The 16,409-nt window shown below is 50.6% G+C and overlaps 1 protein-coding gene across 2 annotated transcripts in view; it reads right to left on the reverse strand.

Annotated features, from left to right (window-relative positions):
• Positions 1-16,409, reverse strand: part of TMEM63A (transmembrane protein 63A) — a 42,014-nt gene that overhangs the window by 11,858 nt on the left and 13,747 nt on the right. For both annotated transcript variants that reach the window (XM_055234309.2, XM_063613372.1), the window contains exons 6-18: positions 15,236-15,378; positions 14,466-14,517; positions 13,928-14,036; positions 13,254-13,324; positions 10,150-10,230; positions 9,834-9,957; positions 9,597-9,730; positions 8,221-8,358; positions 6,551-6,704; positions 4,305-4,411; positions 4,047-4,133; positions 3,281-3,343; positions 1,045-1,207 (exon numbers count right to left, since the gene is read on the reverse strand). In XM_055234309.2, coding sequence (XP_055090284.1) covers positions 1,045-1,207; positions 3,281-3,343; positions 4,047-4,133; positions 4,305-4,411; positions 6,551-6,704; positions 8,221-8,358; positions 9,597-9,730; positions 9,834-9,957; positions 10,150-10,230; positions 13,254-13,324; positions 13,928-14,036; positions 14,466-14,517; positions 15,236-15,378 — 1,426 coding nt within the window. The remainder of the gene's footprint in view (positions 1-1,044; positions 1,208-3,280; positions 3,344-4,046; positions 4,134-4,304; positions 4,412-6,550; positions 6,705-8,220; positions 8,359-9,596; positions 9,731-9,833; positions 9,958-10,149; positions 10,231-13,253; positions 13,325-13,927; positions 14,037-14,465; positions 14,518-15,235; positions 15,379-16,409) is intronic.

Consider the following 16,409-nt stretch of genomic DNA (forward strand, 5'->3'; position numbering starts at 1 on the left):
CCTCCCAGCCTGCCCTGCTTCACCCAGCGCACCCAGCCCTCCCGAGGCATGGTGATGCGTGTTTGCTAGTGCTCCCTTCGTTCCAATCCTGTCCACCCAACAGGCATGTGAGCCCCTGGAAGGAAGAGGTGGTCGGGGAAGAGGTGTAGAGTGACTCCTCGCGACTCCAGCCCTTCTAGCAGGGGATCCTGGGCCAGCTTAGTTTGTGCCTCTGTGAAATCAGGATACTAGCAGTGCCCAGCTCATAAGGGGGCTGAGAATGAAATGAAGGAATGCAGCACTTCTCCCACTTTCCTCACACAGTGCCCACCATGACACAGGAGAATAAAAGAGAACCCCCACCCTCCAGTTCAGGGAATCCTGGAATAAATGCCACAAGTCGAAAATGCCTGTGATGGCCGGGGGCGGTGGCTCATGCCTGTAATCCCAGCACTTTGGGAGACCGAGGCGGGCGGATCACAAGGTCAGGAGATCGAGACCATCCTGGCTAACACGGTGAAACCCCGTCTCTACTAAAAATACAAAAAATTAGCCGGGCGAGGTGGCAGGCGCCTGTAGTCCCAGCTACGCGGGAGGCTGAGGCAGGAGAATGGCGTGAACCCCAGGGGGGGCGGAGCCTGCAGTGAGCCAAGATCGCGCCACTGCACTCCAACCTGGGTGAAAGAGCGAGACTCCGTCTCAAAAAAAAAAAAAAAAAAAAAAAAATGCCTGTGACACCTGGGGTTGGCTAAGAATTTATGCAAATGGGTGCCTACGGAAAAAGAGTCTGTTGGTTTGAGTTGTATGTATGTATGTGTGCAATCAAACCATTTCAAATGCCAAAGTCCCAAGCTCTCTCCTCCAGCCTGTGAGCTAGAGAGGAGGCTGGAGGAGGCCACGCCTGCCTGGGCCTGGGCCTTAGCACTTAGCCCAGTGCCTGCACTAGTGGGTAGTCAGGTAAATGTCACCCACTAGCGGGGGTAGTGGGGGTGAAACGCCCTCAGGTCAGTGAAGGGGGACATGGGAGGGAGTCAGAGGCACAGCCCTGGGCCCGGGGGATGGCACCTGCTTGACATTCCTGCGGTCGGCAGCCGTCTTGGCCATGATCATGCGGAAGGTATAGAGGATGAGGCCTGGAAGCCGCAGCAGCTCCATGCCGTTGCCGATGAAGGCCGAGGCGATGACATAGTTCACAAAGAAGGCGCCCTGGTCAGGCAGGAAGACGCACCTGGGGAAACCGGGGCCCAGGTCTGTGAGCTGAGAGCCGCTCTTGGAGGGAGAGCTGGGCAGGAGCAGAAAGCCCCTGGGAGGGCTGTACACTCTTCCTTTCATTCAGCACATATTTGGGAAACACATCTGTGTGCCAAGCACCCTTCTAGGCATTGAGAATAGAACAAAGCCCCTGCCCCCACTCTCTTGAAGTTCACATTCTAGCTGGGGGCACAAGCAAGCAGACAAACAAATATTCCATCTGCCGGGGGCGGTGAGCGCTAGAGGGAAACAAAGCAGGGAGGGTTGCTATGTCATACAGGGGTTGGAGGAGCCCTTCTAACGAGGTGATATTCGTGCAGAGATGTGAAGAGGTGAAGGAGCAAGTCATCCCCAGACCTGGGAAGACAGGATTCCAGGGAAAGGGAACAACATATAAGACGCCTGAGGATGTCCTCGTCTGCTGCACATCCAGGGGCTGGACAGCAGTGGGCTGAGGGAAGGCAGAAGACAAGGCTGAAAGGGGCTGGGGGCCGGCCCAGAGCAAGGGATCTGTTCCGATGGGGTCAGGGAGACTACGCAGATGGCCACTGTGTCATCCCCATGTGGGACGAGGGCGGTTGTGATGGAGATGGTGAGATATGGAGGGATTCTGGATCTACTTTAGAGAGAGGGCTGTCAGGATTTTCTGATAGGCTGGGTATGGCATGGGAGGGATAGAAAGGAAACAAGGTGAACTTTGAGGTTTTTTCCAAAAGAAGTAGAAAAACCATATGGAATGGGGAAAGTTGTAGAGCAGCAGATTTGAGGGTAAAAGTTGAGAGTTTGGTTTTGGGCAGGTAACATCTGTGGTACCCAGTAAAACTCCAGCTGGAGTTTGAGGTGGGCAGTTGGGTTACCAGCCTGGAGGTGCAGGCTAGAGGCATAAATGTGGATGTTGTCCGCATAAGTTAATTCAGGAGCAGTCTCATGGCATGGAAACTGTGGGTTCAGCTAAAGTCACCTAGAGAGGCAGTGTGGACCCAGAACTGGGGGCTGAGGCTTCAGGCAGCCAAAATCTAGAGTTGGGGAGATGGGAAAGAACCCACCAAGGAGGGTGACAAGAGGATGCCGCCGGATGAGAGAGCCAAGGCCAAGCTTCGAGGAGGAAGGCTCGGATAAATGTGTCAGATGTCGCTGATAGATCATAAGATGAGGATTGAGCTGGTCACTGGATTTGTCAATCTGAAAGTCACTGTCAACCTAGACTATTGCTGGCTGTATGTATGTGTGTCTGTCATAGCTGCCAGCTCCCAACTCATCAGCTTACTCAGCAAGAACTCATTTAAAATAACTCGTCCCATCCTTACAGGTAAGCACATTCTTTTAGGAAAGTCAATGCCAAGCCTCTGGGCCTATATTAAGACCTAACATATAGTCTGTAGGGGCTGGGGTTGAATCCCAGCTCTGTTCCTTAACCAGCTGGGTAAACTTGGGCAAGTTATTCAACATCTCCGAACCTCAGTTTCCTCATCTGTAAAATGGAGAGAATAATAGTATCTTCCTCATAGCTTGTTGTAAAGATACAGTGAGAAAAAGATGCATAAAGCATTTAGCATAGTGCCTTCTTAAACAATAGCTATTAAGTGGCATGGTAGAAGTTTAAAATACTAACAAGGATACATCAGCAATAAGTTTAATTCTATTCTGGCAAAAATAATCCCCAGAGCCCAGAGGCATCCTGGTTGCCATGTTTAATTATTATTCTCCTTTCCCCACTCCCTGGCACCACTGAGACCCAGCAATTCCTTCTCCCCATGTGACTCTGTGCTCAGTAAGTTTCAAAGAATGAATGAGACAGCTGCTAATTGAGTTCTGGCCTAAAAAATTAATCCCATTTCTGCAAGCATAGCACAAAGTGGGTCAGCTCCCACAGTGTCTACCAGAAACCTGGCAGGGTGGAGGTGAGGCCCCAAGCCCTGCTGTCTAGGGAGGAAGATGCCTGTTCAGAAGCATAGTCTACAACCGCCCCCACCCATCCCACTGCAGCCCCAGCCCCTGTGGGACTTTCACCCAGGGCCATGGCTCTAGAACTCAACTTGGCAATACTCACTCCAACCTGATGGAGGCCTCCGAGGAAGTTTTGTCAAAGAGCCACCGGAAGAAAAAATCTAGACTGAAAAACAAAGGAACCCCCTAAGAGTTTATTTCCAGCATTCCATATTGTCACTACACATGCTTTCATTTTCTTTTGCTCTAAAAACAGGCCAAAACTCGAGATCGACTTTTGCTCTCAACGATGCCAGTTACTACAGCATGACCTGTCACAGTCTGCTTTAACAGAAACTTCCTTCCTTGAGATAAACAAAGCCATGATGAGGCCTTCCCTAAGTGGAAGGTCCTTGATAAGTTTCATTTTCTTTTCTCTTTTGTAGAGATGGGGTTTCGCCATATTGCCCAGGCTGGAACTCCAGTGCTCAAGCAATCTGCCCACCTCGGCCTCCCAAAATGCTAGGATTAGAGGCGTAAGCCACCGTGCCTGGCCACAAAATTTTCAAGCTGTTTTTTTTTTTTTTTTGAGACAGAGTCTCACACCTGTAATCCCAGCACTTTGGGAGGCCGAGGCAGGTGGATCACCTGAGGTCAGGAGCTCGAGAACAGCCTGACCGATAATGGTGTTTTTTTCTTTTTTAAAGAAAAGCAATCATATTGCCAGAAGAATCAATGACCCAGCCCTACTGCACGCCGAGTGGTTGCAACAGGCTTAGATACTGTTAGAGGTTTGCTTCTGCTACCAAACCGTTTGCATTCTCCTGGGGACAATGCTCTCCTGATGTGACTCTTATTCTGAATGTAGAACAAAAGGTGGTGGCATATACCTGGTGAGACCCAGGGAGGGCAGGATCAGCACCATGAAGATCAAGAATATGTAGACTTTGGTCATCATGATCTGGTTTTCCCCCGACCTGCAGGAAGTCAAAGGTGAGGACTCGCAGTCCCCCAAATGCTCTAGGTGCCCCCAGTGAGGCCCCTGCCACGTGCCCATTGCCTGAGCAGTTGGGGGGTAGGGTGTGGACAAGGGAGTGGTCAGAGACATCCTTCTTAGGGGCAGGGCCTCGGGGCTCCCACGCACTCACTTGGTCCAGTGAGACTCCAGCAGTGTAGAGTAGTAGACAATGGAGGGCAGCAGGGCCGAGAAGGACCAGAGCAGGAGGGTGGGGAAGAACTGGCTGATGATCGGGTTCTAGGAGAAAGGTCCACAAAAGAGAGAGTCACAGGGGCCGTGGGCCACGCGGCTCTGAGGCCATGACCTATTGGCATGGTCGCTCAGTGGACTCCCAGGGTAGGAGTTTGTCATCTCTGACCCCAGAACCAACACTGTGCCAGGTACAGAGCTGGTAGTCCATAAATGTTGGCTGAATAATCAGTAACAGCACCTTATATTTGTACAGCTTCTCACAGCACAGCAAAGAAAGCAATTTCACATACAAGTAAACTCTACTTATCTGACTAACCAGATTAAATAACCTTCTCTGCTCCCCATACAAAACCAATGACTGATGCCATGGGAAGACTGAACACCAAAGGCCTGGAGTCCTGGCCGGGGTGGGTGGGGTGGGCGGGGGGGGGAGCCCTGCCTGCTCAGCTCCCACTGGTCCAGCTGCAGCATATCAGGGCTCCACTGTGTGTGTCCACAATCCTGCTGTTTGTTACTGTGATTACACGAGCTGATTGACTTATTACTGTCACTGATTAGATGAACACAGAAATAGAGAGAATTTTCTTTGAAAACTAAGTTGGATACTTTGGAAAGACTTGATAAAAGTCAATTTCTAAAAGAAAAACGCTGTTAATTAGATGACAGTAAATTAACGATAAAAGATCAAGGGATATGCGATCTAGGAAGTTTCTATATTAAGAATGGCTTTGCAAATATCTAAATTCTTCCTTTACTTTAAAGAAACCAACACTGGAATCACAAAACAATGAAATAAGGGTGTGGTTAATGTAGACAAAGGGGCGCTCTCCTCAGCAGATCCATCTTCAAATAGGCCTGTCCTTCTATTAAAAGATTGGCAAAGGAATGCATATTTATAATACCTGCTTTAAATCTTAAACAAAACTGCTGAATTTATACTTAGGTAGTTTAAAACTATCTATGGAGTCAAATAAGAGCTTCAACCACACATCAGCTCATTGATTATTATGACAACAGCCTCGCGCCCTGTATAATAGGGCAGGTGTTTTAACTCCAGTTCTTGGATGAAAAACTGAGGTTCAGAATTCATCAGATAGGGAATGGCAAAGTGAAGACAAGGAGGCCCTCCTGCCCAGTGTGCTTTCCCAGGGAATGATTAACCAAATGCAAAGTGAAATTTGAAAAGAAAAATAATCTAGGGAGATGGTTTGGCAAAGCTAATCGTGAGAAACCAATAGCTTTTTGAGTAGATGCCAGTTGAGTGAGTGAGTGGCTGCTATCTCATTGATTCATCTAAGATTTTTGAAAATCATTCATTACCTATACAGAATAGTTTTTTTGCTTGTTTTTTTGTTTTTTGGTTTTTTTTGAGATGGAGTTTCACTCTTGTCACCCAGGCTGGAGTACAGTGGTGCAATCTCAGCTCACTGCAACCTCCACCTCCCGGTTCAAGCGATTCTCCTGCCTCAGCCTCCTGAGTATCTGGGATTACAAGCGCCCACCAACACGCCCGGCTAATTTTTGTATTTTCAGTAGAGATGGGGTTGTGCCATGTTGGCCAGGCTAGTCTCGAACTCCTGACCTCAGGTGATCCGCCCACCTTAGCCTCCCAAAGTGCTGGGATTACAGGCATGAACTACCGCGCCCGGCACCAGAATAGTTTTATAACAAGGTCATTAGCAACCAAAATGTAAAAGAAATAATTTGTGATCCTGCCACCCCAATCAACGAAGCTCTTTTCCTTCCTTCCTGGCCCCTCCCCGTAGTGTCCATGATAGACATGCCTCACTGGTACATCCCTGCTTCTGTCAGGAGCCCTGCATGGGTGCCACAAAATCTACACAATTTTGAATGGATGCTTAATAGTCTATCAACCTGAATATACCTCATTCAACTCAAATGATCCCTACCATTGAATATTTAGTCTATTACAATATATATGTATGCATGTGTGTGTATATATACATATAATGTGTGTGTGTGTGTATGGCATTACTATAAAGACTTTGTAATAAATGTGGCCATGCCTGCTCAGGGCTTAAAAGCAAGGATGTGAGCTGAGCGACATGACCCCCTGGTTTAGTTCTCTGCACACACCCCACTCCTGTCCCCATTCCTTCCCCACCCACCAAGCCCTCTTCTCACCAGCTGTCCTGGGAGGGGCCTTGCAGAACAGTTACTCACATTCAGCGCGTGGATGGGTTTGGTGACATTAAACTTGTCCATGGTGGACAGGATGATGGAGGGTGTGGTCAGGAAAAACAGCCCCAAGAAGAGGGTGAAGTTGATGCCCAGCCACTGTAGCCACCAGCGGAGGCCCTGGATAGAGAGGTTCTTCCTGCAGGGGGAGAGGGGACACAGGTCTCGAGGCTTGTCTCCCAGTGCTCGTGGCTTAGGTGGGTCAGAAGGTCAGACTTAGGCAGACCAAGAGACTAGCCTGGGGGACAAGTTCTCCACACTGACCTTCAACTACAGAAAGACCAAATCTTAGGTCCCTGAGAGCTCAGAGGGAACAATTATTCTCTCAGATGTGGCTCCCCAGCTACAGTCTGGGGGCCAGAACCTACCCAAAGAGATGGCATGAGCACTCAAGCAGGCCAAACAAGGCTCCAGCATGGCATTTATTTTTTCTGTTTTTTTTTTTTGTTTTTTTTTTTTTGAGACAGTCTTGCTTAGTCACCCAGGCTAGAGTGCAGTGGTGTGATCTTGGCTCACTGCAACCTCTGCCTCCCAGGTTCAAGCAATTCTCCTGCTCAGCCTTCCATGTAGCTGGGACTACAGGCGTGTACCACCACACCCAGCTAATTTTTTTGTATTTTTAGTACAGACAGGGTTTCACCATGTTACCCAGGGTGGTCTTGAACTCCTGAGCTCAGGCAATCCGCCCGCCTCAGCCTCTCAAAGTGCTAGGATTACAGGTGTGAACCACCACGCCTGGCCCCAGCATGGCATTTCTTAGACACATCTGCAATGCTTTGTGACTAATGACACATTCTTCCCAACGGGGCTGTAGCTGGGGTGCAGGGAAGAGGGAGGCAGGGACAAAGGAGTGAAGGCATAGCTTGCACCTGCCCTGGCCTCTCATCCCAAAGAACAGACCCACAAAGCAATCCCGAGTTTAGGAAGCCCTGTGAACCAAAGAGCAAAACTGTCAGAGGCAGAACTAGAACCGAGCAGAGAGGAGCACTTCAAGCTCATTCTGTGCAAGGAGCTGAGGCAAGGCTGGACAGGCAGCTGCGCTGGGGCTTGCGCAGGGTGCCCTCACCCTCAGCACAGCACTGGAGGCTCACCAGGGCCCCCATGGACACAGCTCAGCTCCCCAGCACGGCCCCAGGCTGACACTGGACCTTAGTAAGGCTGTACAAGCTGCATGTGGCTACTGAGCATTTGAAATGTGGCTGGTGTGAATTGAGAGGTGCTAGAAGTGTAAAATACACACCAGATATTGAAGACTAAGTGTGAAAAAGAGAATGTAAAACATCTCACATTTTTCAAAAATTGATTGAATGTTGAAATAACAGTTTGGATATATTGGGCGAGATAAATTATTAAAATTAATTTCAACTCTTTTTACTTTTTTAGCATGGCTATTAGGAAATTTAAAATTAGACACAGAACTGGCATTATATTTCTGCTGGGTAGCACTTGAATGCTAGGGAGGAACACTGGAAGGAAGGGCTGGGCAGATACCCCAGTTGGGCCACACTGAGCACATCACAGCATCGCGGCCCACAGAACTGCAGATGTGTGGAGATCTCCATTGACTGCCAGGTCACACCTGTGCTCCAGGTGATGGGCAGCTCCCACCAGGAACCCAGACCTCTCTCCCACCTCTCCTTGGTCTAGGAGCTCACCAGCAGATGTCCTCAGGGTCAGCGGCAAAGGTGACTGTCCACTTGGAGGTATAGAGCTCCCTGCTATGGGAGGACGGCTGGGGCTCACCTTTGCACTGAAGGCTCTGACACTTGCAGGCGTTGAAATCTTTCAGGATGCTGCAAGGAAACGCAGAAACAGCCAGGCCCAGGCTACTCAGGTTACCATGCACACATGTGGCAAGCGGGGACTGAGTAGGAGTGGGAGGCTGTGGCACAGGACCTTTGCTTTGTTGTGATTAGTGTATTATGAGTAATGCTATGTAAGAGGCGCCACGCTAGCACACTGTGTGGAGAATTTTAATTCTCGCAACCACCAGCAAGAAAGGGAGTACTATTCCCATTTTACAGATAAGGAAACTGAGGGCAACACACTGCTCTTCCATAGGGCCATCCCCCTCCACCCTGCCTGTTAAGCTGGAGCTCTGATCAATGCTACTGCCAGGCAGTGGCTCACCTTTTCATTCTGTCACTTTTACCCCAGGCCCAAGGGTAGCAATAGACCACGTTACACACTGCCTGTTCCCAAGCTTCCCTCCTCAGGGCTCCCACCTCGACCCTAACCATCTCAACAGGTCACAGCTTTTCCTCCTTTAACCTCCCATAAGGAGCCCAGCCAGCCCCTCTACTCCTGCCTCAGATGCTTTCCCCTTTCCTCCTGCCCCAGCGCCTGCAGGGAGGCAGGAAGTCCTGTGTGGGTCCATTCCTAGTGTCACAATGCCTGGGGCAGGGAAGGCAGGGGGAGGGCCAGTGGCTGGACACCTTTCGGCACCCCTCTCCCGACCCACCCCGTGCTGCTCCTAAGGCGAGATGACACTGAGACCACAGGCATGAGAGCCTAGAGTCCCGTGCCAAGGGCCACTGTGAAAAGCCACTCCCCAGGGTCAAGCTCCCCACTGCAGTGAGCGCCCCAGCATGCCCCAGGGGTCTTCCCCACAGCTTTGCATTTGTGGGAAGGTGGGGAGCCACAGACAGAAGGATCTGTGGCCCAGAGCAGATGTCTGAAAGGAGGGTGCCTCCATCTCCCCTGGGGCAAGGCTGGCACATGAAGCCAACAGGATGGGTCCAGGGCAGCAGGGAAGAGCCTGGCAGTGGGGCCAGGCCACATCGGCTCGAGGGGGTCAGCCAGAATCACCCACTCCGTGGCTGCTGCCCACACCCCCACTGCCTGTCACACAAACATGGGCTGGGCTGGCTGAAAGTGAGTGTGGGTAGCTGAGGGAGGAGAAGGAAACACCACAGATAAATCTCAGAGATGGTGGGTCAGCAGTACCATCTCTACCCGAGAGGGACAGTGAGTTATCTGGAGGGGAACAGGGAGTCAGCCAAGAAGGAGTCTGGGACGTGCCCACACTCACTAGGTGGCCATGGACTTCTCCTGGAAGGTGACGAAGGCCATTCCCAGGGGCTGGTCCTGGACGTGGCGTTCTTCCTCTGTGATCCTCTCCAGCAGCCTATCCTTCATCCGTGTGTAGTAAGAGATGGCGTCTTCCTGCCAGAAGACACATCCCATTGGGATGACGTGGCCCCATGCAGGTGTCTGGGGCACCCCGATGCCAATGCCTGTGCTCCCAGCCGGGGAGCGGGACCCTTACCCACTCACAGCCCTGCACTTCGCAGCAGCAAAACTGGCCACATGGCTTGGGGTTGATGAGGGTCCGCTGGCCTGTCTTCACCTGCAGGTTTGTGTAATAGGTCAGGCTCTTCTCAGTCTTCTTTCTGTGGGGGTGGGAGCGGGGGCACAAACTTCAGATTCAGAATCCTGTGGCAGGGAATGCCACACCCACAGTTCAACCATCCGTCGCCAGGGGAGAAGGAGGAGTCCAGGGCCTCCCTCCTCCCTTCCTAGCTGGGAGATGCGAGGCCAGCAAGGAAGGAGTGGGCATCTTGCAAGGCCCGCCTGCCACTCACCTCTCCTTGCACAGGTAGATCAGTTTGGCCACGTTGTAGCACAGCTGGACATCAACCACCTCACACGTGGGATACGCGTCCCTGTGGCCAGGGAGAAAAGGAGGCAAAAGACACCGTTGGAAAAGAAAACACCCCAAGCAGGAGACATGCCCACGGATCCAAGGGAAAGGATGGCAGAGTGATCTCGCTGCTGGTTTCTATGCCAGCGGAGACCTCTCTTCTCTTTGTTTTTTATCCTCCAAAAAGGGGAAATTTTGAAATTTGATACAAAGAGGGCTTTTGTTTTGTTTAGAGACAGGGTCTCACTCTGTCACCCAGGCTGCAGTATGGTGGCGCAATCATGGCTCACTGCAGCCTCAACCTTCTGGGCTCAATCAGTCCTCCCACCTCAGCCTCCCGAGTAGCTGGGGCTACAGGCACATGCCACCAGGCTGATTTTTATTTTTTGTAGAGACAGGGTCTCGCTATGTTGCCCAGGCTGATTTCGAACTCCTGGCCTCAAGTACTCCTCCTGTCTCACCCTCCCAAAGTGCTGGGATTATAGGTGTGAGTCACCGCACCCCACTAGCCTTTTTTAGTAGTATGAAGCTAACTGCCTGAAACTGAAAAGTTTATACCCATTTGGCTTGGAATCAGCTGGCACTTCTCCTGGGGAAAAATGAACACATCACTATCCCCTCTAAAGACCCAAAGGAATAGATTTATTGTTTGTGCTAGGTCAGTATCTACCTTGAGCCATCACTGAAATCCTATTCAGGTAGCCTTTTTTAAGGTCACAGACCTTTCAGAGGGTCTAATGAAAGCAAAGGACCCTCAGACCAGAAAATGTCTACACACATAATAACAACCAGCAAGGCCAGGTGCGGTGGCTCATGCCTGTAATCCCAGCACTTTGGGAGGCTGAGGCGGGTGGATCACTTGAGGTCAGGAGTTTGAGACCAGCCTGGCCAATGTTGTGAAACCCTGTCTCTACTAAAAATACAAAAATCAGCCAGGTGAGGTGGCACACACCTGTAATCCAGCTACTCGGGAGGCTGGGGCATGAGAATCACTTGAACCTGGGAGGTGGAGGTTGCAGTGAGCAAGATTGCCCCACTGCACTCCAGCCTGGGCAACAGAGTGAGACTGCATCTCAAAAAAAAAAAAAAAAAAGAACCAGCAAAACACATACTCACTATTGACCAGGTATTGTTACATGTATTGATTTATTTAATCCTCATCATAACCTGTGAGGTTTTGTCCCCATTTTACAGATAAGTAAACTGAGGCCGACAGAGGTAAGTGGCTTGTGCCCAAGATCACACAGCTAGTGAGTGTCTGAGCCAGGAGGTGAATACAGGCAACCTGGCTCCAAGGTCAATGCTCATGGCCACCATGCAATACCCCCTCACCATACACGCAAAATTATACATACAATTCCAGGGGATTCCAGAACCATGTAAATCCCCACCTACCACCTGCCAGGCACTGTTCTAGGTGCTGGTAACAAGGCCTGGATGTGCTTACATTTTAGTAAGAGAGAGAGCCCATAGGTATGTCAATCATGAAATTAAACAGTAGGACAATTTCTGGTCTCAATAAGAGCTGTGAGGAAGAAAACTGCAATTTAAGCATCCCTGCTTGAAAGGCAAATTCATACATCAATCCCCACGGATTGCAACAGCATTCACTAAAAAGGCCTCCTAAAACAGGGGAAAGCATGAGTCATGCAATGTTTGTATGAGAATGAGGGGACTTTTTTTTTCTCTTTAAAGTTACACATTAAGTGGAATTACTGTTTCCAGGTGTTGCCTAGCAGGCAACTTTGAGGAGTTGCTTCAAGGAAATACAGAAAAATGATTCTGGTATTGAGTATTTACATATTAGTAAATATTTCTAAAATAGTTAGAGTTTCCGAAGAAGTTTTTCAAATTTTAAACATTCAGTTTATGATTCTGTCTAGTAATTTGCTTAGCAAGTGCTTTCTTCACAAATAGTGCAAAGTTAAAGTGTAGCCAACTCCTAGTCCATGCAACAAATTAGTGGCTGCTGTATTGATAAAGATTGAAGAGAGGCCGGGCGTGGTGGCTCACGCCTGTAATCCCAGCACTTTGGGAGGGCAAGGCAGGAGGATCACTTGAGCCCAGCAATTCGAGACCAGCCTGGGCAGCATAGCAAGACTCTATCTCCACAAAAAATTTAAAAATTAGCTGGGTGTGGTGGCATGTGTCTGCAGTCCCAGCTACTTGGGAGGCTGAGGCAGGAAGAAGCCTTGAGTCCAGGAGTAGAGGCCGCAGTAAGCTACTATTGCACTACTGCACTCTAGCCTGGGCAACAGAGCAAGACCCTGTCTCTAAAAAAATAAGATAATAAAAAAAGGAATGAAGAAAGAATAAAATGTCAGCTCTTAAGCCCAGTTTTCAGGTCCTCCAGCATGGGGTCCTGGGAGCCTTCCCGGCCTGCTTGCCCTGCCCTCCGCACACCACCACCACCTTTCCTGATGCTCTGGGCCTTCCCCTGCATCCCTGGCTGCACACGTAATCTCTCACAGGAAAGCCTTTTTTTCCTCCAGCCTCCATCTGCAGGAATTGGTGGTGCAGATACTCAAAGGGAGCTGCTGGAAAGGAGGTTCTACCAGTGAGAGCCTGGACTCAGACACAGCGCTCACTCAACAGACACCCGCTGAGTGGATGGACAAACCAACAAACGCAGAGATGGCCCCGAGGTCCTTCCACCTGTGAGACCCTAGCCCTGTGGGTCCATACAAATGCTCAGCTCACGTCTCTCTTAATCTGCAAAGGTGATGCTAAGAACCCCAGGGTCAACAATTTTTTCCCCCGTATGCTCTCAGGACGTTTATTTGCACCTACACCCTGCTCTGTGCTCTGGACACTGCACAGGCTGCTTGAGGAGGATAGGCCACCAGGGCGCTATTCATTGCACAGCACCAGCAGGGCTGGCACACGGGAGCCACTCCACACACGTGTGGCAGGGCCAGGTCCTTCTCAGATCTGGATACCCAAGCGAGAGGCAGAAGGCGCTCACCTAAGGTGCTTGCCCTGCGGGTGGGGCGTGCTGGTCCTACGTGGAGGGGGCTCAGCTCCCCTCCCACCCCGCCTGCTTACCGGAAGTGGCTCTCCACAGTCTCCTTCCTGGCATCTCTGGGGAGTCCTGTGATGAACAGGGTCCGCCTCACCTGTCCGGGAAACACAGCAGGGAGAGAAGTCACCCACGAGCCAGTGTGCCGGTATGCTCAAGTTTCCTACCCAACTCCAGCCTCTGGAAAGTAAACAACAGGAAATCGGAAGGCTCCAGTTTTCTCCTTCTGTGGCCGGGGGAGCCCCAAAGCATGTCATTTACACAGCATCTTCTTCCAGGCTGTACAAAGAATCCACTTCCAAAGCAACTCTATGAGCCTTCTTTGCATGGCAGGAGACTGAGAAAGAGGGGAAGTGACTCAAATGCGGTCACACAGCAGATCAGAGGAGGACCCAGGCCTGGAACCAAGCCATAGAAGCTCCCCTCCCCTGTGAAGCTGTGGGTGGCAAAGAGAAAGGGCTGCTCTCAACCCAAACTTCTTCACTTAGCACCAGTAACTGTCCAAATCTTGAAACAATCCACCAGGAAATTGTTTTTTAAAGATGATGCCAAGTATGAGCAAGAATAAGCAAGCCGGGCTCCTGAGGCCCTCCCAGAGCTCACTGCGGTCAGGGCCTGCGGCAGAGCCTGGGAGGCCCTTCCACTCTGACTCCCACCTGAGTCCCTCTCAGCACATGTCCCCAAGCCCCACCTCACTCACCAGGTTCTCCTCTTTGTACTTAATGGACTGAGTGTGGTGCCGCATGAAACCCACGGTGAGGAAGAGGTAAATGACGGCAAAGATGGTGTGCAGCCAAAGGAGGTCATTGCTGAGGGGGAAACCGCCTGCCATCAGGGCTGGGATCCCAGGCAGGGAGCTGGGGGTGCAGAGCTGGGGCGTGGTTACCCTCAATGGGCACTGAACTGAGGACCAACAGCTTCATCGCAAGAGATGCCTCCCACAGAGGCTGTGTGGCCAACGCCCCTCAGCCCACAGTGAATACTTCAGAGGGGTCCCTGTCCCTGTCCTGACAAATGAACTCCAGATCCACAGGACCCTCCGTGTTTCTTAAAACCCTGGCAAAACAGTGCCTGCCTGTGGCGTGTTCATGCCCACAGCTCAACAACACACTAGCTGCAAGGCGCCTTCAGATACCAGCCGGCCCCCTTTGGAGTACCTCTGGCCTGCCCCGGGCTCCCGATCTGCCTTCTCCTTGGTCTTACCCGTCGGCACCTATCCCCACGGGCTCCATACTCACTCAGTCTGTAGGTTTGCTATTGTCGTCCTCCCAAAACTGTACGGGTCTTTGTCTGCAGAGAAGCACAGATACTTAGTTCCAGGGTCATGTGGGGAAGCAGGAGGGGGCGTAACCAATCAGCCTGGGTTTGTGGAGCTCTGGGGAGGAAGAGCATGTCTGGACCAGCAGGAAGACAACGTCTGACTAGTCTTTCCAGAGCTACACCATCAAGGCCTCTGCTTGAAACCAAAATGCTCCCTGATAACTTCTCAACCTTCCATTGCAGGTAAAGGCAAAATGTGAATTCATTTTGTTTTGAGAAAACTAAAAACATCCTATGTTGTTAGAAAACCAACGTTGGGAACCACTGGGTATCCTAAGTGGATTCATGGTGGCATTTTGGAAGGTGGATTCTTGCAGTTGCCCTTAGATATAATGCCACACCCTGATTTTAATTAAGTATCATGGATATCTTCTGGGTCCATTAATTGTGACCTCCTAATTTGAGGGCAGGAAAGTATAAAAGACTCTGACAGCCCCTGATTCTGTAAATCTTGGGGGGCTTTTTTCCCTATTTAAATAAAACCAGACATTAATATTGGGGCCCCAGTTTTAGCCTAGGTTTGCTGCAGATCTTTAATCAGATGGAAATGTTCAGAGTCACCCTGAGACCATCTTACATCTGAATTGGGGTATGACTCCTGGGGTTCTGGTCTACCACAGTGAGCCCTTTCCCTAGGACTGCCACTCTGCCCCATTACAACATAGACAAGGGCGAGGAGGGTCATTACCCAGCAAGTCCCCTGAGAGGTTGACAGGCAGGATGACACACAGGGACAAAATGCTGACCACCACCAGCAGGAAGATGATGTGCCTCTGGAAGGACAGGTAGTGGATGGCATCCTCCCCACACCATTCCAGGATCTGGTCATCACTGGCCAAGACACAGAGGAATCTTAATGAGCAGTGGAACAGGCCTCGGGGCTCTGCATGAAGTGTCTCATATCATCCTCACCACACTCTCATGAGATGGTTCGATTGTTATCCCCACATTTTTGTTCACATATGAGGAAATAAAGGCACAGGTAATTTGCATAACTTTAAGGATTTCACATGATATAACTTCTAGAGCCTACCATCTTAGCCCCTGTACCATACTCGAGGTAAAGGAATACCAGCATTCCATCTGATGTTGCTAGAAACATTTGTGCCCAAGTTACGTGTGTGGGAAAGGTACGTAAATACAGTCATCTCACAGCCCTGTCCTGCTTCTAAGGAATCACATTCAGAATAAAGTTAGGGCTGGGTGCAGTGGCTCACACCTGTAATCCCAGCACTTTGGGAGGCTGAGGCAGGTGGATCACCTGAAGTCAGGAGCTCGAGACCAGCGTGGCCAACATGGTGAAACTCTGTCTCTACTAAAAATATAAAAAAAAATTAGCCAAGTGTGGTGGTGCATGCCTATAATCCCAGCAACTCGGGAGGCAGGAGAATTGCTTGAACCTGGGAGGTGAAGGTTGCAGTGAGCCGAGATCCCGCTACTGCACCCCAGCCTGGGTGAAAGAGTGAGACTCCATCTCAAAAAAGAAAAAAAAAAAAAAGAATAAAGTGGGGAATATGCCCAGGCCCCAGGCTCTCACCTGTTTTCTGTCTCCCCCTCAGGTGGAGACCTGAGGTGGAGCCAAGAGTCCCAGTCCATCCCTACCATCCTGGCCTCCTCCCTGTGTCCCCAGAGATGGGGAGGTGACTTGCTCCACCCTTTCCCACCCTTGGAGTGCTACACTTGGAGGCTCTGGGTCCACTGGGGACTCAGAAAATTCCAAGTTCACACAAGCCAGACTTCTGTGCTACAGAGGGAGAAGGGGCAGGGCACTCTGCGCTGCTTCTAGGCTGGGAAAGCAGTGCTTTGGGAAGAACTCAGCGGGGGCAAGGGCTGCATCACAATAAGGCAGATCTGAAAGATGT

Source organism: Symphalangus syndactylus, chromosome 19 (genome assembly GCF_028878055.3).
Source record: "Symphalangus syndactylus isolate Jambi chromosome 19, NHGRI_mSymSyn1-v2.1_pri, whole genome shotgun sequence".
Classification (NCBI taxonomy): Eukaryota; Metazoa; Chordata; class Mammalia; order Primates; family Hylobatidae; genus Symphalangus; species Symphalangus syndactylus.